We start from the raw sequence: 20,870 nt of genomic DNA, 5'->3' as shown, positions 1-20,870 counted from the left end.
CCACTATTTGTAATAGCAAAAGATGTCAACAATCTAAATATTCATCAACTTAAGTAAACTAGGTTATAGCCATACAGTGAAGTACTATATAGCCATTAAAGGGAAGCAAAGTAAGAAACTTTTCATATTTAGGTATAGGATGATCTCCAAGATGATTCCATCTTTAGTGTAATCAGCAAGACTAAGCAGTGGAGAGAGTATGCTTAATGTAAAGAAAATGTAGGGACTCATGCTGTCTTTCAGTGTGTGCATATGTGTGTGTGTGTGTGTGTGTGTGTACGTAGGTACGTGTGTACATAAATACACGGAATCTCTTTGGAAGAAAACTGTAATATCTGCCGCCTTCTGGGAGAGTAATGCTGGACTGGGTGCCTGGACAACAGGTATCTATGAAAGCTGAGGAATGGTAATATATAGAATACATTCACTATATTTTCTTTTGTAACTTTTGAATTTTGTATCATGTAAAACTCTTTTTTGGTTCAAGTTAAACAAAACAGTGCTATGAAAAAAGTTTACTGTTACAGAAATCTTACAAAAATTGCACCATTTTAAATCAAGCTGAGAGCTTTAAACGAAAAACTGTGACTTGCAACCTTACATCCTTAGACCTCACAGGAGACGCTAAAATAGTCCATCAATTAACTTTCAATGTTTCGTGAAGAACATAGGAATTGTACATCTAATCATGACAAGGTCATCCAGACAAACCGCCGTGTTAGGTATGTTACCTTTTGGCTGCGGTTTTGTATAGTAACTTGGCATGCCAGTACTGGTGTCCTGAGCTGGTCAGAGAATCCCTTGGACTGCTGGATCATAGTTGAGATCATCATCACAGGAATTTCTTGAGTAGCACTTTCCAGAATGTTCCACAGAACCCAAGTTTTTTAAGATTCAAAAGTGGTTCTATAGTCAAATTGAGTTTTGGAACATTAAATAAAGTATCTCTACTATAGAATTTCTCGAGCTTTAACACACTAATGTGAACTGGACAGCATATGTGCACTCCAAACATGTTTGGCCACAGGACCCTGCTTTACAGAGCATGTCAATGGACCAGTTTTCTGAATTCTTTTTGAGAAATATATTTCTGGGAAATGTAAACAGTATCCCTGTCACAACGGCCACCGGTGTACACCAAATGGCTAAAGAACCTAAAATGAACCTACATACACAGGGTGCCAAAAACATGTATACACGTTTTAAGAAAGGAAAACAACTATTAAAATTACGCTGATGGTAACCACTTTGAGCACCTCTTGTAACTGCAGAAATCAAACGTCACTTGTTTTCATCTTCTGTTATCGGTACACACTGAGTATTACAATTTTAATACAGTTTTTTCCTTTCTTAAAATGTGTATATATATTTTTGGCACCTCTGTATGTATATGCTGAATAAAAAGTTGGAATATTATCTGTCTACATAGCAAATAATTTATTTGATAGTCAAAACTTCCAAAATATAGTATTAATATGGGTAAATGAGGGATCCTTGGAACTAAGCTGACTGGACCCAAGGTCTAGAGGACAATTATGTGCTCTGAGGTGACATCTGGTCTGCTGTGCAAACCCGGGTCCTTCAGGGGTGCACAGGTTCAAGTAGAGAGCTCTGGGAATGCCTGCCAGTTGTCAGGGAGGCAGTAGCCAAGAGCTGGGACAGGAATCTGGCATATCACTAACACCACATGCCGAGGCACCGAGGCAATATATGAGAATGTACATCAGTACCATGCTCCCGGGGTCTGGGTTTTTATGACAAAAGAAGAGTACGCTCCTCAGACAGACAGCACAGAAGAAGCTATGGACTTCAAGCTGATCTCTTAAGATCCCTTCCCCGAGTCTGTGGAAAGTGGAGGAAGGACTCTAGTATAAATCAAGTGTTTGGCCATTAAAGATAGCTATTTTCTAAAGTATAGGAGAGCTTCAAGCTGCAGACCCCCCAATCTAGGCTACAGAGAGAACAAAATACTATTACAGAGCAAAATACTACTAGAGAGATTAAAAAAAAAAAGTCGTATACAGAATATGTGGCTTGGACCACATTTACCTATTAAACTGCCCATCAGGGGATTCTAAGCCCAGGAAGAGACCTACGTAAGACTAATGGTATAATTTTTGACAGCCTGGTGCTGGAAGTACAAATTAGAGCAAAAGGTAACAAACACAGATTGCAGAAAAAAGTGGGGCTAGTAAAATGGACCCCGGCTTTAACTTGGAAGGTAAAAAAATATATAGTTTAGCATACATTAAAAGGAAAATAGGAAAAAAAATTATAAAATACGTACCAATACCGTGGCCACATTATTTGGAAAAGTCTTTGCGAGGATAGAAAAAGACGCAGTTATTCCTGCAGCAAAGCTTATTGCATCTGTTACTCTCACCAGAAAACACATAGCAATAAATATTGGTCCTTCTGGAACTTGGTCCAATAAACTAAAAGAGAATGAATAAAATAATTCTTAAATGCCAGGTTGGTTTTTAGTTTTTTTCCTTGTAACTGTACTCACTGAAAAGAGTAGTACCTCATCCATAGTTATTAGAATAAATCTCTTTAGAATATGAATTTTTTTAAAAAGTTGCTTTGTTATATACTTTGAGTAGAAAAAAAATTACATTTTTTTAGTAACAATTTGAGGTATAATGAGAACTTAGTTGCCCTTTTCTGCTGACATAATCGATAACTTAAATGATAATACTAAATAGGCTTTTTGAAATATATAGATAGAATCACTCTGACAAGAACCAATATCCCCCCCACACCCCGCCGTGGGGCTCAAACCCTCAAAAAAAAGAATGAATGCAGAAAACAGAAGACTCCTCCCCCTCACACACACACACACAAAGAAAAGTTTTAAAAACATTTACTTTGATAGGAAGGTTTTCCTGTGTTTACTTCATCATAACCTTATGAAATTCTTATCACTCCTCTATTTTCCCCAAGAGCTTGCATAAGCTCTTCCATATGATTTGCCACTGTGCTGCTGGTTTAAAGGACACTAAGTTTAAGAATTGTCATAGCTAATTTGCCTTACTGTCCATTTTTCTTGACGTAGCAGTAGGGGAAACCGTTCTGCTCCTGTGCTTAGAAGTGAGCACGTGACTGAGGCCTGGCCAATCACAGCATTCTCTTCCCCTGGCTACAGTGACCTTGATGCAGAGATGGGTCATCAACAAAGATCAGGCCAATGGGACTCCATTCTGTGACTCAATAGAAGCCTTAGGAAAACAGCATTCTTAGATGGGACCTGCTGGGGCCACTTTGCCACCACAAGGGGTGTTTATCCCAGAACAAAGCATAAGAAAAGGAAAACAAAACCATGAACTTGAGAAAGACTTCTGGGGACATTATCTTAACATATGTTTCCTGATGTTCTTCAGCTAATTCTCTAGGTAAGAAATACACTTTCCTAAGCCAAAAAAATTTCTGTAATTCAGAAATGTGAGTTAAGTTTCCATCACTCACAGTCACAGGAGCCCTAAGGAATAGATTAAGTGGCCAGCTTATCGATGATTCCCTAAAGGACTCTTTTCTTAAGATCAGTGTCACTCGTCCTGTTTCCTACATCACCCAACTCCCTTCACTGTTAGTCACATGCCAGGCACTCAACAATCAGTGGTACTGACTGATATAAAGAATCCATTAATATTTTAAACTGAAGACAAATAATGAAGCTTCTAGACATAGACATATCAGAACATGGCTTACCCAAAGAGAATCGTAACTCCTCCTGAGACAAACAGTCCTGCTACAAACATAAATTTTGCTCCAATATGTACAAGCTATAATAAAGAAATCACAAAGAAAAGTGGTAAACTGATGATTGCTACAAGTAATACTGAAATAAACAAATCCACTTATCAGAAAATATATAATTTGAGGAAGATATGAACAGTTAATATAATGATAATAATTTTTTTTTTGAAACTGGAACTTTTACTAATTTATTTAAACATTTTCAAGAAAAACATTAAATATTAAAACAAGTAAATTTTAACATTAGTTAAGTTGGTTGGATGCTTATGCTATTGATATAATAAGGGAAAACTTTACCTCAAATGGGTAGCTTGATCCTTCTGGATAGATTATATATAAACCACTTGGCGTTTTGATGACAGAGCCAATGGTGTCTTTATTTTTATTTATTTATTTATTTATTTTTATTAGTTTCAGGTGTACAAGACAAGGTAATACTTAGACGTTCATCATTTATATCCCTCACACTGTGAACCCCCCTCCCCCCATCCATTATCCCTCCGACCTCACACCGAGCCATCACATTATATATATAAAATTATAGTTGGCATTCATTAATGTTTAGCTTCTGGTGTACAATGCCATGATCAAGCATCCACATTATCTCTGAGGTGGTCTCCCAAATAGGACGCATGTCCATCGGATACCCAATAAAATCTTTACAACATTATTGAATAAGTTCCCCAAATTAATTTTCAGAAAACCCTGAGGACATCTTGTGGTTACCAGCTGCTTCCTAATCCCTTCACCTTTCCCCTTATCCCCAACCCCCCCCCCCGCCCCCGCCCATCTAACAAGATAATAATTCTTTAATATAATAAAAATATATATATACATTCCTTACAAATATGAAAAGTTAAAAATAAATTAACCCTAAGAATAGAACTGTCAACAATGGCACAATTCATACAATATAACGGTGGTTATTTCTGTATCATTATAAATTCTAGAGTAATAAAGTAGAATAACTCATTACATAATTTTTTAAAATTAAAACGTACATATAAACTTTAATACTTACATATTTTCCAAATACCAAAGATGCCAGCAATTGAGACAAAGCATAACATCCAAAGATCATACCGATAACTGTATTGCTGGCTTTTTTCTTTTCAGCCTTTAAAGAAATTGAAAAGAAAACCGTATTTGAAAGACAAAATCAATGTGGAAAAATGGAGATATTAGATCAGAGCATCATCATCTTGTAACATTTATCTGTGTAACAATTTCAAAAATTATTCTGAAATAAACAGAGAGAAGAAGGGAAACTAAAACTAAACCTGGGGAAACTAGGTTTAGGGAAACTAAGACTAAACCTAGACTTTGACATGAAAATAATACACTCACCATGTTTATAAAGAATTGTTAGCTTTATGATCTTGAGAAACAACAAAGTTAGGGGCATCACTCTTCCTGATTTCAAAAATAAATTACATGTGAGGTGTATAAATGTCTAATCATTACGTTGTTTTGTACACCTGAAATTAATAATAAAAAAATTATCAACCTGTAGTAATTAAAACAGTATGGCACTGGCATAACTCCAAACAGATAGATGAATGGAACAGAATAGAGAGCCCAGAAATAAACCCACACACCTATGGTCAATTGATTTTTCCCAAGAGTGTTAAGGACACACAAGGGGCAAAATACAGCCTCTTTAAGAAATGTTGTGGAAAAAACTAGATATCCATATAAAAAAGAATGAAATTGGACCCCTGTCTTACACCATTCACAAAATCGACTCAAAACAAATTAAAGACTTAAACATAAGACTTGAAACCATTAAACTCCTCAAGCTAAAAACAGGGAAGGTACTTCTTGACATTGGTCTTGGCAATGGTTTCTTGATTTGTCAGCAAAAGTACAGACAACAAAATCAAAAGTAGAGAAATGGGACAACGCTGTAAGGCAGCTGTAAGGCAACAATATATGCTACATTTTCTCTATCCATTTATCTGTCAATCGAAATCTGGGTTTTTCTATATCAGCTATTGTGAATGCTGTAGTGAACATGGGGCTGTAAATATCTCTTTGAGACTCTGCTTTCAATTCGTAGCAGATAGGTTGATTGCTGGATTATGTGGTAGTTCTATTTTTAATGTTTTGAGGACCCTTCTAACTTTTCCATAATGGTTGCACCAGTCTGCATTCCCACCAACAGTGAATACGGGTTCCAATTTCTTCACATCCTCACTAACACTTTTTATCTCTTGTTTATTCAGTAATAGTCATTCTAACAGGTGTTAGATGATATTTTATTGTGATTTTAACCTGCATTTTCTTGATGATTATTGACCTTGAGCACCTTTCCATATACCTGATGGCCATTTGTGTGTCTTCTTTAGAGAAATGTCTATTCAAGTCCTTTACCCATTTTTTAATCAAGTTCTTTGGATTTTTGTTATTCAGTTATAGGAGATTTTTATATTTTGGATATTAACCCCTTATCTAATAGATGGTTTGAAAATATTTTCTCCCATTCTGTAGATTGCCTTTTCACTCTGTTGGTTGTTTCCTTTGCTATAAAGAAGCTTTTTAGTTTATGTTGAATAAAATGGTGGTTATCAGGAGCTTCAGGGAGGGGGCAGTGGGGGAATTATTGCTCATTGGATATGAAATTTCTGTTAAGCAAGATGAGCTCACGTTGTATTGTTACCACACACACACACAAAAAAAAAAAAAGAAAAAAAAAGAAAAAGAAAAGAAAAGAAAGAAAAAAAGGTAGGATGAGCAGCTCGGAATACCGTGAAGTGTAAAGCCTGAACTACATAATTCTCTATCTTCTCAGGCTATCAGTGCTCATTTATTGAGCACTTTCTATGTGTCAGGCATTGTACCAGGAGCCAGGAGTGAATATTTATTATTGGAAGATCCAATTTAGAGTCATCCTTTCACCAGAGCTCCAGCTTTTTTGCAAATAACTTTACTCTTAATATAGAAATGCATGTGCATGCACAAACACTCTTACACTCTTTAAAATCCATTCTCTATGACAGCTATAATCTCCTTTCTTTACCTTTTCTCCCTAAACACAATTTTAAGTTAAAAATTTATACTATTGATTCCCACGTAATGTTACAATCATCATTCAATCTTTGTCTTCTTTGTCTTCAAAAATGTTCGTTTCATGTCAGACTGTGTCTCTTTAAATAAACCCTATTTTTCATAGCATTATACCACAGGAAACTGGATAGGTGAACTCTTATTCTCAGTTCCACTTTAGGAAGGGCCCCCTTACTCCAGGAAGTCCCCTCTGATATGCAGTCTTTAAGTACCTGGTGGCAGGAGAGTGTGGAGAGGTTGAACCCACAGCAGTAATTACTTGGGCAAGATTTAAGTCCATAATTCTATGGGATTCAGAATTAGCTATTCCCCAACTGTGACTAATAACCACATGAGATAATGGTATGCAGACAAGAGAGATTTCATGATAAAAGGTATCTTTAATGGCATCCTTGCCAAAGGCTGTGCTCTACGTAGGCTGGAACATGAAGCTGACATTTCTACTACACAAAGGTCAGGTCGTGTTATGAGTTGAATTGTGTCTCTCCGACTTCACATGTTGAAGTCCTAACTCCCAGTACACCTCAGAATGTGACCTTATTTGAGGAGAGAGCCTTTCACTGTCAAGTTGAAATTAGGTCAGCAGGTAGGATCTAACCCGAAATAATTGTATCTTTATAAAAAAAGGGGAAGTTTGGACACACAGATATGCATAGAGGGAAGCCCACATGAAGAGACACAGGGAGCAGTCAGCTACCACCAAGCCAAGGAGAGAGGCCTGGAACTGAACCTTCCCTCAGAGCCCACAGGAGGAACTGACACGTTGCTCCAGAGAGCTAGCCTCCAGAATTGTGAGACCGTACATTTCTGTGATTTACGACACCTAGTATGTCGTACTCTGTCATGACAACCCTAGCAAACTAAAACAGGTACCTCAAAGGAGTCAATTAAGATGTGATGAGACAAGTAAAGAGTTAACAGGAGTGGGCTTGGAAGCTGGCAGGAGCGAGCTTAAACATTTACCACTTGGGTCTGAATCCTCTGGCTCGCGCTGCACCTGCAGGCTATAAGCACTTCACATTCATCATAGGTGGGAACAGAACAGCAACAGCAACCCCCTGCAAGCTGACATCCATCGTAGATGGAAACAGGACTAGATGGAAACAGGACGGTTCCCAGGAGAAGACAATTGTAACAGCTTTAGTAAGAAATGAAGAGCCCACTCTTCATATCTACGCCTTTTAAAGTCAGAATGTTCTCTTCTAGGCCTCTATTCTTCTTTCCTTCAGCCTTCCCACCTATGAGCAAAAAACTCAATCAAAAACTTAAAAAATAAAAATAAAAACACAAGCTCACAGCCTGGTTTTCCTTTGTCTATATTCCACTAAGAAGAAATTAAAGTTAGTTGTGCCGACTTGAGTTCCAGCTGAGCTGGCAAATATACCAGTTCTCCTCTGTCTTAATTCCATAGGCTCCCACCCATCATTTTTTTCTAAAACCCACATCTGGCCAGACTCCTCTGTCTGGCTCACACATCTGATGACTTCTCACTGAATAAACCTTTGCCATGCACTGAAGGATGCTTGCATTCTAACTCCAACCTGCCTCCTCGATCCTCTGCCCCCTTTCAGACCTTGTTCCACCCCAGGTTGTCTGCTGCTGGCCAAGAACTGTGCTAATCCTGTGACTATCTCAAGCTGTTTCCTAGAACACCACTGCCTCTTGTTCACCATGGGAACTACCATTTCTCAAAAACCACCTTTGATGTATCCTGTGAAGTATCCTGTGAAGTCCCTTGCAGTACCACGCCTTCTTCTTTTTCTCTCCCCCACCCCACCATAGCAAAATTAACCCTTCCTCTTAGAGTCTCATAACATTTTGGACATCTTTTTCTTTAAGGATGTCCAAATACTGTGTAATTTCTTTTTCATATTTTTTTACTTCCAATGGACAGACAAGAGAGGGGCATTTTCCTGACCTTATTTCTGCCCTAGCACCCCCAGCTTAGCGCAGAGTGGGAAGTCATTAACCCTCCACTCCCATTCAGTGAACAGAACTGGATTGGGCCAGTCACTCAACTTCTGACTCAGTTTCTTCATTTGAAGCATGGTTAAGATTTTCACTGTTCTGCCTATGCTATGGGGCAGCTGAAGATAAATACGGGTATGTGGGAAAGTACACGGAAAACTAAACAGCAGCGCATGGGTGCAGAGTCGGATTGTTCTTTAGCAGAAAAGCCATTTTTATTCCCTTTTGTCACACACAGAATGGAAGACTACATGTGATCAAAGCAGAGGACTGAGAGGGGCCAGTGCATTGAGTTGAGACTTTGGCAAAGAACACGAAGTATAAAACCCATAGGCATATTATTTCCACTCAGCCAAGCCAGCACCATTCCTTTCATACTGTATCCTATCAACGTCCAGATTCCCAGCAGATTCCCTAGATGTCATTTATTCCCTTTAAGCCTGTGCTATTATCTATAGACCCTAACATCATATAAAAGACTATGATTTGAAGGAGCCAGTCAAAAATAATCCTTGGCACAAACATATCCTCTAGATTCCACAAGAAAATTCAAATCAGAAAAGGGAATTTAGTGGACCATGGCTTCTTAATTCCAAAATATTAATAAACCAAACTCCAGGAAACGGAGTGACTGTCTTAACATAGATGTTTTGCAGTAACATTAAAATCTCAATTACTCAGTGCAGCCCCCTTTTTCTCAATTGCAGAAGCCAAATAAAAATTAATCAAACTCCATGGTAAGCAAAGTAATCCTCAGCAGGTCAGTTACATTTAGGTGAATTACATCCCAAGATGATGTTTTTTCTGACTGAATTTTCTTTTTCTGGTATCAAATATTCTTTAAGAAGTCTTCTGTTTGCGAAAGTTCTATACATCATCTTTACTATATGCAGATCTTTACATTTTCTATATTTAAAAAAAAAATAACTCAAAAGGCTTTTTTTAAAATTAAGAGTTCATGAGGTTATAAAAAAGTCTCACCTCCTTGGGGAAAAAGGGTCCAAGGATAGAATAGGACATCATAGAACCTAAGTTAATGGAACCTGCTGATATCAATACAAAAAGCTGTTCTCTGGAAAGCCGGCTGGGTGTCTCTCTTGCACTTCCTGGAGGGCCATCACCTTAAATGCAAACACATTACAATTACCAGTATGTAATACGAACTACTGATTGAAGTACATAAATGTTACTTTTGTGCACAGACGATACACTCTAAAAATAATACTTGCAGAACTTAAGGCTATTTTCAATATAGCACATTTGATCGTAACACAATTCTTATGCATCACTGCAATTTTGAAAACATCATTTTCATTTACATATTCCCTTAGAATTTCAGTGCAGAATTTATCAAACCATCTAATCTGTTTTGCGTCCACTATAAGGCCTGTTTCTTTCACGTTTAATACATTCGTTCAAGAAGAACGAAGGAAAAGAGTGATCTCCAAAGGGTAATGCTCATTGAAGCATAATGTAATTTCTCCAGTTACTATCAGTAGCTTCATGTGCTACAAGGCCTCTGTGGGGACAGAGCCAGGAGCGCAGTTTCCAGGCTCTCGGCCTCATGTGGAAAGGTGCTGGCTCAGGTAGTAAATGCCCATCAGCTGTGATTGAATGGCCATCAGCTGTGGCTACTTGGCCATCAGCTGTAACCAGTGAGCCATTAGGTAGTAATATAACTGCTGTGGCTACGCTAGCAGCAAATGGGGGCTAGCAAGAAGATGGTGGCTGAGCTAGCAAGGGAGACTGGTGCAGGAAGACCCCTTGTTGGGGTGCAGGCGGATGTTTGCTTCCTGTGTCTGCAACGCAGCCACCAGGGAGACTATAGTGGTATGGCTCCCCTACCTATGACTCCGGGGGTGTTCCTTTTGTCCTCACCATGTCCTGGGTTCTTATGTGATGAGCAGGAGCTGAGACCCCGCATGACACCCCACCTGACACCCCATGTTAGCTGTTTAAGCATTCTAGGGCAGTACGGAAGTTGAAAGAAGTGTAAGTAGGAGAAAACAAACTAAAGCATTCAATTGACAAATTAATACAATGGCATGCTCCTGAAAATATAAGTCTCACAAATCCGTAAATCAATATATATTTTTTTACACAAATGATTGATCTTTTTCATCGATTAATTTAATACTCATTCCCAAGGCTAAACTTTAAGACACCAGGTTGATTACTCAGTTTCAAACATCCAGCAAATCTATCGGCATTTTTTAACGAAATGGTTTGGAGAAAAAAGAAATTTAAGGAACAAAAACATGGTTCGCTCTATTTTTCAATTTGTCATTGCAGAAAAATCTGTGCACCTGAGGACGTCGTAAGAATCTTTGTAAAAATGTGCAGTAGTTGAGGAAGGAAAGTTAAAAAGAGTGGGACGCCAGTGAGGACTCAAAATGTAATGCTGTCTAATGGCATACTTATCTGAATGCACTCTTAAACACACAGTACTAACGTGGAGCGACAGATCCCTAGTTCCATACTACTTCACCCCTTTCAGAGAGGAAAGAAACATTGACCCAAACCTCACCGTCAGGCCCCCGTCTTTTCGAACGCCTTGGAAAGAAACCAAGCTAAAGCTAATTCAATCGTCCATAAAGGCACAGGACCCAAGCCAAAGAGGCGGGCCTGGCAGTGCCCTCTCGGTTACCTCCTGGGGGGCGAGGGCCCGCGGGGTCCCCTGCCACGTCCATGCGCCTCGCGGGTCCACGTTCTCGCCCTGGGACTGGACCTCCAGCGAGAGGACAAGCAGATAAGCAGGCGGAGAGTGCGCAGCCGGCCGCACCCGCAATTACCCGCTGGCAGCGCTCGGCCTGCGGGAGGCTCCGGGCAGCCTCCGAGCACTCCCGGGCGCTAGGACAGAAGAGGCGGGGCCGTTTTTTCTTTTTTAAAGACACAGGGTATTATCAAAATTCACCACCTTGGGTATGATGTCCTTTTTCATTCTGTATGAGAAAAAATAAAATGAAAGTAGAAGGAACGAGTCTATATTACATAGAGCTGAACCCTCTACCTTAAAATGGGTAAAGTTGATTCCTACTAAAAGTAAGAAAGGAAGCATATGTGGACACAAAACATAGACCGCACCTAAACTGAAAGATACAAATGTGAATTAGAAAATTAGGCTCACACCGACTCTTTGTAGGGGACTTATTTTTCACAGTGGATAAATGATGTAGTGTTGTAATCACTGAAGCCAGACATTAATAAACTTACAAACCTTTCCCCAAACCGGATTGCTCAGCAAAACTTTTTTATTCTATGAGCCATCCAACAGCTTTCCAGTAAATCTACTTTTTTTGTTTTATGTTGGCCATGGGTCATTATGTTGCATGCAAAGAACTATAATTGTCATGGTATCATCCAAAATTTCTACAATGAACATGTTTAGTGGCCCTAACATTAAAAAGCAACAACTGTCATTTACAAATAGAGATCACTTCTAACCTGGAGACACAGGACGAAAGGCATCAGCTATAGCTCACTGTCATGTGGATGAAGTTATATATGGTATCAGAAGCAAATACGCAGACTAGGTAGATGTTCAACAGTTACTGAAAGTTAAAATTGTTTCAAACTGATGGCATAGAACCAAAAAAGTGTTTAAAACCATCTCACTCAACACCCTACTACATTTTGCAGATGAGGTACTGGCCAGGTATTAGAAGTGTTTTGAGTAAGGGTATAGAGTCAGAAAATGACAGAGAGGACAATCTATGTAAAGAATTCTTGAATCAGAAGTCTGCCTTTTAAGTTCATTGTTGGGATTAGAACCAGTTATATGACTAGGACTTTTTTTTTTATGTATCTAATAAGATCCGCAGTTATCAAACATATTTTAGAGCATTAGAACCCGTTTTTCAAAAGAAACATTATAAAGATAACAGCAGAGCTAGCTTATAGGAAGCAGCTAGTTTATAGGAAGTCTGGATTCCTAGTACATGCTCGGCTTCTTGTACCACAGTGAATAAATTTAATGCTAATTTAGGGTTTGCTCTATTGGCAACTACTCTATATTTCTTTTATAAGTTACCTGTGTTGCTGTTTTGTAATTAGTTTATTCATAAACTTTATCCCTAATTATTTTCCTGAATATGTTTAGTTCCCCTGAATTCTGAATCAGCCCTACAGCGAGTAGCTATAGCACCTAAACAGCTTTAGGTAGCACCTGGTAGCAACAGAAATAAGGGCTGAGGAAACATCCTTAGCAAGACTTATGAAAACTCAGATGAGAATCACACAAAACCCTCAAAATATATAAGTACTGGCATAGGCTTCATACTCAGCTATGTAATAACCTAGCCCCATTCCCCATTCTCCTCAACCTTTTTTTTTCTTAATAAACTGGGTTTTCCAATAAAAGTCCTTACATATTAACTTTACAAACTACCTACAGTCTTTATTAATCTATTCTAATCTTATTCATTTTTATTTTTTAAAAATTATTTTCTCTCTTACCAATTTCTTTCTCCTTTGATTCTTCCCTTGATATAATAGGATATAATCCTATCTTCTTTGGACCAAACATTATCTTCAGCTACAACTAATTTTTCTTCAGTGTGTTCAAAACTACATGCTACATATGCCAAGGCTAGACCTATATATTCCTAAACTGCAGCAGGATAATCTTTTCTGAGTTGTCTCCTATTTTTTAGCTTCCATTTCCTTCCTTTGGATTTATTGTCTACCCCCAGAGGTAGGGACATTTTAAAAGTTTTCAAATTACAAGTTTTTTGGGATGCCCCAAACCTTCACCTAACTCACAAGAGATGTTAATTTACGACAGCAGTTCTCAATATAGCTTTCTTTTAGGTATGCCATGTTACCCAGATACTTTTTTAAACTTATTCATTTGCTGAGTTCATTTAGTAGACATTAACTTAGTGACTCCAATATGCAAGCCACTGTGCTAGTAAGATGATGGGTTGTTTGGGGCAGAAGAAAGACAACATTTAAAAACATTTCCATATGTTTTGCACATCAAGTTCTTTTATAAGGTAAAAAACTACTTCACAGGCACAGTAGTAAATACTTTAAACGACTATCTCATTTAATCCTCAAAAGATATTACAGTATTATCACCATTTTACTCACTCAGAAAAGTATGTAATTTGCCAAACAAAGGCCACAAAGTGAGCTGGAATTTCAACTTAGCTCAGTTGGGACCTACCACTCCAAGATATAAAATCTGACTGTTTTTTCTTCCCAGCTGTGGTCATCCAAGTAAACTTTTTTTGTAATTCAACTCAAAGATCTTTCCTATCATTTAATCCGTTCGATATCTCCTCCTTCTTTAACCTCTGTTATGGATAAAATTGTTTTCCCCACATGAAATATGTTTCCATCTTAACCTTCAGCATCTCATATTGAAACCCTATTTGGAAATAGGGCTGTTCTCCATGTAATTAGTTGAGGTCATACTGGAGTAGGGTGGGCCCCTAATCCAATATAACTGGTGTCCTTATAAAAAGGAAAAATGTGGACATAGACATGCACACAGGGAGAACGTATGTGAAGACAGGAGTTATGCTGCCGTAAGCCAAGGAACACCAAAATTCCTTGCAGACTTCTGGAAGCTAGGAGAAAGGCATGAAACATGTTCTCCTGACAGACTTAAACCTGCAGGTAAACCTCACAGACTTCTTGTCTTTAGAACTGTGAGACAATATTGTTTAAATCACACAGTTGGTAATACTTTGTTATGGCAGTTCCAGCAAACTAATATGACATCTACTCTTAAATGATTCAGAAACCCAAATTTCAACTGCTCTCTTCTGCTTATTACTGCAATATCCTTTCTCCACCTACGCAAATTTTTAGCACAATAGGCAGAACCAGTTGTATTAGGTTGGTGCAAAAGTAATTGTGGGTTTTGCAATTGTTAACCTTTTAAACCGCAATTACTTTTGCACCAACCTAATATTTTTGCCAAATGTGAGATGTAAAGAGTGTGCCTTGGGGCAGCTGGATGGCTAAATTGGTTAGAGCTTGAGCTCTGAACAACAGGGTTGCCGGTTGGATTCCCACATGGGCCAGTGAGCTGCGCCCTCTACCACTACATTGAAGGATAACGACTTGGAGCTGATGGGCCCTGGAGAAACACACTGTTCCCCAATAGTCCCCAATAAAAATTAAAAAAAACAAAAACAAAAAAAGAATGTTCCTTGAATTCTCAGTGATCTCCCTCCCACATATGGACAATCACCCAAATGGCTGAAGGGTTAGAAGCATGAGCTTTACAGCCCTCTGCGCTCAAACACCAGCTTCTGCATTTGTGATCTTGGGCAACTCTCTAAGCCTTGTTTTCTTTACCTATTAAAGGGAGCTAACACCACCACTACCCCACAGGGTTTCAATGACGATCAAGGAAGAAAATATATGACAAGAATTTAGCACATTAACTACTAATTTTGCTAAACAAAATTACTTATTATTTATTGTTCCTAAAACTTTGGAATTTATTTTCCGTATTTATTTCAGATGCACATTTGTGTACGTTATGTAAGTATTATAATCTGCTGGTATAAGAGTGACTCTAGCTATTAGGCTCTACTTAATATTGTGTTCCACCTTTGGTTATATCTTAAATTGAGAAGAGGTAACCTTAAGCAAATGAACTAGGAGAATCCATATCAAAGAAGCCTTGAACCATCAGTGTACTCTCTAACTTCATTTTTGGGATTAGAACTGGTTATATAAATAGGATTTTTAAAAAAGCACTCAGTTACAGTTCTAAGGAGGGAGGTTTACAACTAATAGAAAAGGTATTCGTAACATGAAATATTAAGGAATAGGCCCATGATACTTGAGTCTACAGAATAGATTACGAGCTGTTAGAAAACAGAAACCAACCACAGCATAAGCTAAAAGGTAATTAATTTTCCCCTATATAAATGTTTGGCAGTGATTATTTTCCCCATTTGTTTCCTGAGTTTTTACCAAATTCCCTGCCTCTTCCCTTACATATATGTATGTCTATATTTGGCATGGGGGAAAGAAATCTACTAATATGCTTAGCATATCAACTCTTATTAATTTTAGATAATGGGAAATTTGGTGACACACTATTTACCACATTCTTTCAAAAATACAAACGTGTTAAGATAATTCCAAAAAAGCCAAGGAGGCATCACTGCTTTTGCCCTTAGTCTTCCTTCCACTTGGAATACCCTCTCCTTTTCTCTCATCCTCCTTTTGGAGTCCTTTTATTATTTATTTATTGTGCTCATTTCAAGTGCTGCCACAAGCCTTCTCTTACCTTTCCACATGTTGTGTGGGGTGTCAGGCGGGGTCTCTGGTCCCGCTCCCCACACAAGAACGCAGGACATGGAGAGGCCAAAAAGGAACACCCTTGGAGCCATAGGTAGGGGAGTCACACCACTATACTCTCCCTGGCGGCTGGGTTGGAGACACAGGAAGCAGGAGCCACACTGTCTGCAACCCTCACTGCGCCACTTGCTGGCTCAGCCACCGTCTTCTTGCTAGCCCCCATTCTCTGCTAGCGTAGCCACGGCAGTTATATTAGTGGGCAATGGCTCGCTGGTTACAGCTGACGGCCGACTAGCCCCAGCTGATGGCCATGCAATCACAGCTGATGGCCATTTACTACCCGAGCCAGCACCTTTCCACGTGAGGCCGAGAGCCTGGAACCTGCGCTCCTGGCTGTCCCCACACCACATCATCCCCACTCCCCAACCCCATGCCACTTTGTACTTCTCCTGTGGCCTTTAGGTATTTTAAGTTTTGACTGAAATCCTAATCCCACCCCAAGCATGAAAGCAGCAGGAATAAATCTTCTCATCTTTATAAACTGTAGCTTTTTTTTTTTAAAGCAAAAAAGCTCAATAGCTAATTGGATGAACAACGAAGTAGGTGACCAACTTTTACGATGAGTTATAAATGAAAATTTAAAGCATTTGGAAAGCTAAAAATGGATCATATCGGTTAAACTTCCCGTATATTTCTATTGTGGTGAACCCCACCTCACACTCTTATGCTGTTACCCATTTTTTTCTTCTAGGCACTCAGTGTGGCATTCACTGGTCGCTTTTCATTGCATCCAGTGGCGGCACCTATCACACGCTTAATAATCGCTAACCGGTTTGGTGACCTGTCGGGAAAGGAAGTTAAAACAAAAGGAGAAAAACAAACAAACAAAAAGGCTGTACTGAGTGTATTAGCCTGTATTGCACTGAAAATCAGCAGGGTGGGGAGACGGTCGATCGTTGCAAAGTTTAAAAGGTTGCTTCCGTGCAAAATCGGTTTGAGGGTTCTCGGGTTCGACCCCGAACGCCGCGGGTCCTGGATGGAGAAAGTAAGGCCGGTGTCTCACAGACGCCGTTTTCCTCCGTATTTCCAGACCCTCTCTATTCCTGTCTGGTACACCGCGTTTTCCGCGCACATGTTGCATCCTGATTTGCGCGGGATAACGAATCCAGGGGACCATGTAGCATTAAGAAAAGGAAACGAAAAAAGCTTCAGGTAGAACCAATCACCTGGGCTGGAGGTCCCCCTTTCCGAACACGTCGCCGGCAAAGAGGACTTGGCGATATGCTTGGAAGTAGTGAGAACGGGTCGGCGTTCGTTTCACGCGCGCACACACGCACACACACACACGCACGAGGCTCACGCACAGAAGGACACATCCACGGACATGCAGAGTGACGTGGAGGCGAGGGGAGAGCGCGGCCCTCAGGACGGCCCTCAGTGGGGACGCCCCCTGAGTGGGGACGACGGGAGTTTCCCCACGGTCGGGTGGGGGTGAACCCCGGTGTTCCGCAGGCGCCAGGCCGTCAGCCGCCTCGCGGGGCCGCGCAGACGACCGCGCAGGGCCCTCCTCGCGCGCCGTAGGACGAGCTCCCTGGGCCTCCGCACTCCTCGCCCCGGGCGGGGAAGGACCGTGCGAAGCTGCCCGTGATGGTGCCTGTCGCGCGTGCCAGTGACCGGCAGAGCAGGCTCAGAGGAGCAGTAGTATCCGTGCCTCAGAACCGCCTCAATCCGGAAACAAAAATTCTGGCGGCACCAGCGGAGACACCTCTGTCACGGCAGGGAGCGCGCATGCGCACCGGGGTCCTGGGCAAGCCTTAAATAGCGTCATGCGGGCGCGTCTTGTCTCTTTTCCTGCCGCCGCGGAGGAGCGCGGAGGCAGAGGCGTGGGGTGAGTGGAGCCGGGCCGCGTGGTGCTGATGGTGCACGACTCGGCGTCTTGGCCGGGATTGGGGATGAGTCCCTGGGCCAGGGCAGCATCCTTTCGTCAACCAGTCTTTGTTTTGTATTACAGTGCGTTCAAGATTCGGCTCCACCCGTAACCCACCGCCATGGCCGAGGAAGGGTGAGCCCAGGGCCGGGGTCTTGGTGCGGAGGAGGAGTAGGCGGCGCGGGCTCCGCGTTAGCTGGGGCGCTCGAAGCGTGCCTGACGTACTTCATCCGTCATGGCCGAGTCCGCGGCGTCATACACCGTGTGCGGGAAACTCACTGACCGTTTTGGTGCGTTTCAGCATTGCTGCTGGAGGTGTAATGGACGTCAACACTGCTTTACAAGAGGTGCTGAAGACCGCCCTCATCCACGATGGCCTCGCACGTGGAATTCGCGAAGCTGCCAAGGCCTTAGACAAGTACGTGTGTCAGTCTCGGTACTGTGGGTTGTTGGAACCGGAGCAAAACGGCAGCCGAGGGAAGACAGCATCAAGTTCATGGTGTTAGCACCGAGGTTCTGAATGGCACCCGTTCTGCAGGCACCCTAGGAACAGGTACCAGAACGCAGACTCTCTCTGTGGCCCACTTCCAGTTTGTGGGTTTCTGCTTGGAAGGAGGACGAACACTCTGACTCCTAGTCACAGGAAAACTACAGGGTTTGAATGATGACTCGAACTGTCGGATACCCCTTCACTCTTCCTATGAGTGAAACAGAACAGTCTGACAAACCTGTAGGATGTGGGACCGATGTCTCGTTACTTAGAGAGAGGCAACCCCATTTGGCAGTTAGCATCAAGCATCAGTTTAAACCATCAAGTTAAATTAATGGGATTTAGACGTAACGTTTTTTTACAGTAGCATCTGGACTTTAGACGAATTCAGTAAGTGAAGTAGTAGCTGTTGTAGAAATGTAAATATGGAGTATTTGTAAATATATTCGGTTTAGTCTCAGAGCTGGTTACATTGGTAAAACTGTATTTGTTAACTATTTGAGCTGAACTTGAAAGTTTTTAAGCCAGACAAATTAGGTCAGTCAACAAACTTGGGTGTAGAGTAGACCAGCCGATTGAATCCAGTGGAAACTTGTTGGACGTACTTGTTTAGGTCTTGTGTGAATCCCCTGCACTATTTGTATCTTGCCAGTGTTGCAAAATGCTAATGTCTGGGCAAATAATAAGGAACGACTGTAGTAGTTCATGGTTCACATGACTGCAAGAGGGCATGTTTTTGTCTGGGCCACAAGGTGGGGTAAATTAGTTCCCCTAAAAAACTGTACTTTTGAAAAGTAATTGAACACTTGGTGTTTCTGCAGGTGATTTGAATGAATGTATGTAACTCAGTTCAGCTTCATCAAACTGAATTAGTTGTTTGCCAGTGGGTGTGCTGCTCATGTAAAGTGCAGATGTAGTGGATTTGGGCCTGAATTTTAACTTCTGTTGGACTTTGCATTTCAGGCGGCAAGCCCATCTTTGTGTGCTTGCATCCAACTGCGATGAACCTATGTACGTCAAGCTGGTGGAGGCCCTCTGTGCTGAACACCAAATCAATCTAATTAAGGTAAGTTAACCCATCTGATCTGATTTATCTGAACTATTAAGAGGTATTTTGGCTTAATGAAAATTGGACAAATGTGTCATGAGTAATGGTGTCTAGTGATTTGTGTCATAACCAGAGCAAATTTTGTAGTGTCCAGCTGACTGCTTTCTGCAGGTATGAAAAAACACAAAAACTTAGTATTGTTGGCTATGCTAAAGGTAATAAAGGAAGCAAGCATTTACTCCAGTGTAAATAATGAATTTTGGTGGTGTGGAACAAAACAGGTAGAATCTCCATAGGTGATGTGCTGTACATGATGACAACTGGCTCCCTCTACTGAACTGCAGTGAGGAAACTGCCATGTCACCCTATCTGACTACAGCTACCTTTTGGTTTTGATTGACTGTCAGTAGCATTAATATGTACTAATAAGGTGATTTTAAAAATTCCCTCCAATAGGTTGATGACAACAAGAAACTAGGGGAATGGGTAGGTCTCTGTAAAATCGACAGAGAGGGAAAGCCCCGTAAAGTGGTTGGTTGCAGTTGTGTGGTGGTTAAGGTAAGTCCCTTCATCTCTGGGGTGGAGGTTGTGCAGGCCAACTATTGAATCTGTGTTAATTCAGGAACCCCTTAAAGGAAAAATATGATTCTCAGATTTCAAGTTTTCTGCCTTTAACAAAAGGGGAAATAAGCCATAATTCAAGCCAGCCAATAAATCTGCTTACCTGAATGTGTTTCTGCAGAAATTTAGAGAAAGCTGGCAATAGTAAAGCCATGTTACGAGCCTTAAAGGCATTGAAGTCGTTAAGGTCCCTGAAAATGGCTACAAGAAATTTTAATGGGGAACCATTTTTGTAAGACATGATTTAATTTTTTAAATCTTCACTATATAACAAGTAGTGCTGATGACTTGGTGGAATTTCTGAATGTTAGTAATAAAAAAATCCTATATGACTTTTTTTTAGGATTATGGCAAAGAGTCGCAGGCCAAGGATGTCATCGAGGAGTACTTCAAATGCAAGAAATGATCAAATAAACGTGGCTTTTGTTTTTCATCTGTTTTGGTTTTTGTGTTTTGTTTTTTTGTGTGGGGAAGTAATACAAGATCCCTGTTAATGAAGGACAAAAGATAATTATTGCAAAATAACTGGAAGCATGCTATTCCCTCTGGTTTGTAAATGACAGCCTACTCTCCCATTCAGTAAGTAACTTAAGTGCTGGCAATTAAAACAACCGTCTAAGCAAAGATAGGTTTATAGAAATGGTTTCTTGGAGTGGACATTTATCATGACTAGCTTGGCTAGCCTAGAACCTGGAGAAATGGTCTGAGGCTAGTCAAGTATGGGTGTT

At 40.5% G+C, this 20,870-nt stretch overlaps 2 protein-coding genes across 8 annotated transcripts in view; one reads left to right on the top strand and one right to left on the bottom strand.

The window, feature by feature from the left end:
* Positions 1-17,656, bottom strand: part of SLC18B1 (solute carrier family 18 member B1) — a 33,804-nt gene extending 16,148 nt beyond the window's left edge. For 2 of the 7 annotated variants that reach the window (XM_081034901.1, XM_081034902.1), the window contains exons 1-5: positions 11,438-11,635; positions 9,772-9,911; positions 4,778-4,873; positions 3,709-3,782; positions 2,288-2,435 (exon numbers count right to left, since the gene is read on the bottom strand). In XM_081034901.1, the coding sequence (XP_080891027.1) occupies positions 2,288-2,435; positions 3,709-3,782; positions 4,778-4,873; positions 9,772-9,911; positions 11,438-11,480 (501 nt within the window). In that variant the 5' untranslated portion in view covers positions 11,481-11,635. Of the gene's footprint in view, positions 1-2,287; positions 2,436-3,708; positions 3,783-4,777; positions 4,874-5,103; positions 5,235-7,785; positions 8,061-9,771; positions 9,912-11,437; positions 11,640-17,282 lie in introns of those variants that run through there. The other 5 variants (XM_081034906.1, XM_081034905.1, XM_081034904.1 and 2 more) reach the window with 5 other exon arrangements.
* A 210-nt stretch (positions 17,657-17,866) lies between these two features.
* RPS12 (ribosomal protein S12) lies at positions 17,867-20,575 on the top strand. Its single transcript, XM_081037041.1, has 6 exons — positions 17,867-17,944; positions 18,068-18,118; positions 18,285-18,401; positions 19,437-19,539; positions 19,978-20,079; positions 20,486-20,575. Exons 2-6 carry the CDS (start codon positions 18,105-18,107, stop codon positions 20,546-20,548), a joined length of 399 nt encoding a protein of 132 aa, XP_080893167.1. The 5' UTR covers positions 17,867-17,944; positions 18,068-18,104; the 3' UTR covers positions 20,549-20,575.
* The last annotated feature ends 295 nt before the right edge of the window (positions 20,576-20,870 follow it).

Source organism: Rhinolophus hipposideros (assembly GCF_964194185.1).
Source record: "Rhinolophus hipposideros genome assembly, chromosome: 3".
Lineage (NCBI taxonomy): Eukaryota > Metazoa > Chordata > Mammalia > Chiroptera > Rhinolophidae > Rhinolophus > Rhinolophus hipposideros.
The sequence above is the reverse complement of the archived record's forward strand: the minus strand, read 5'-3'. Positions and strand labels throughout refer to the sequence as shown.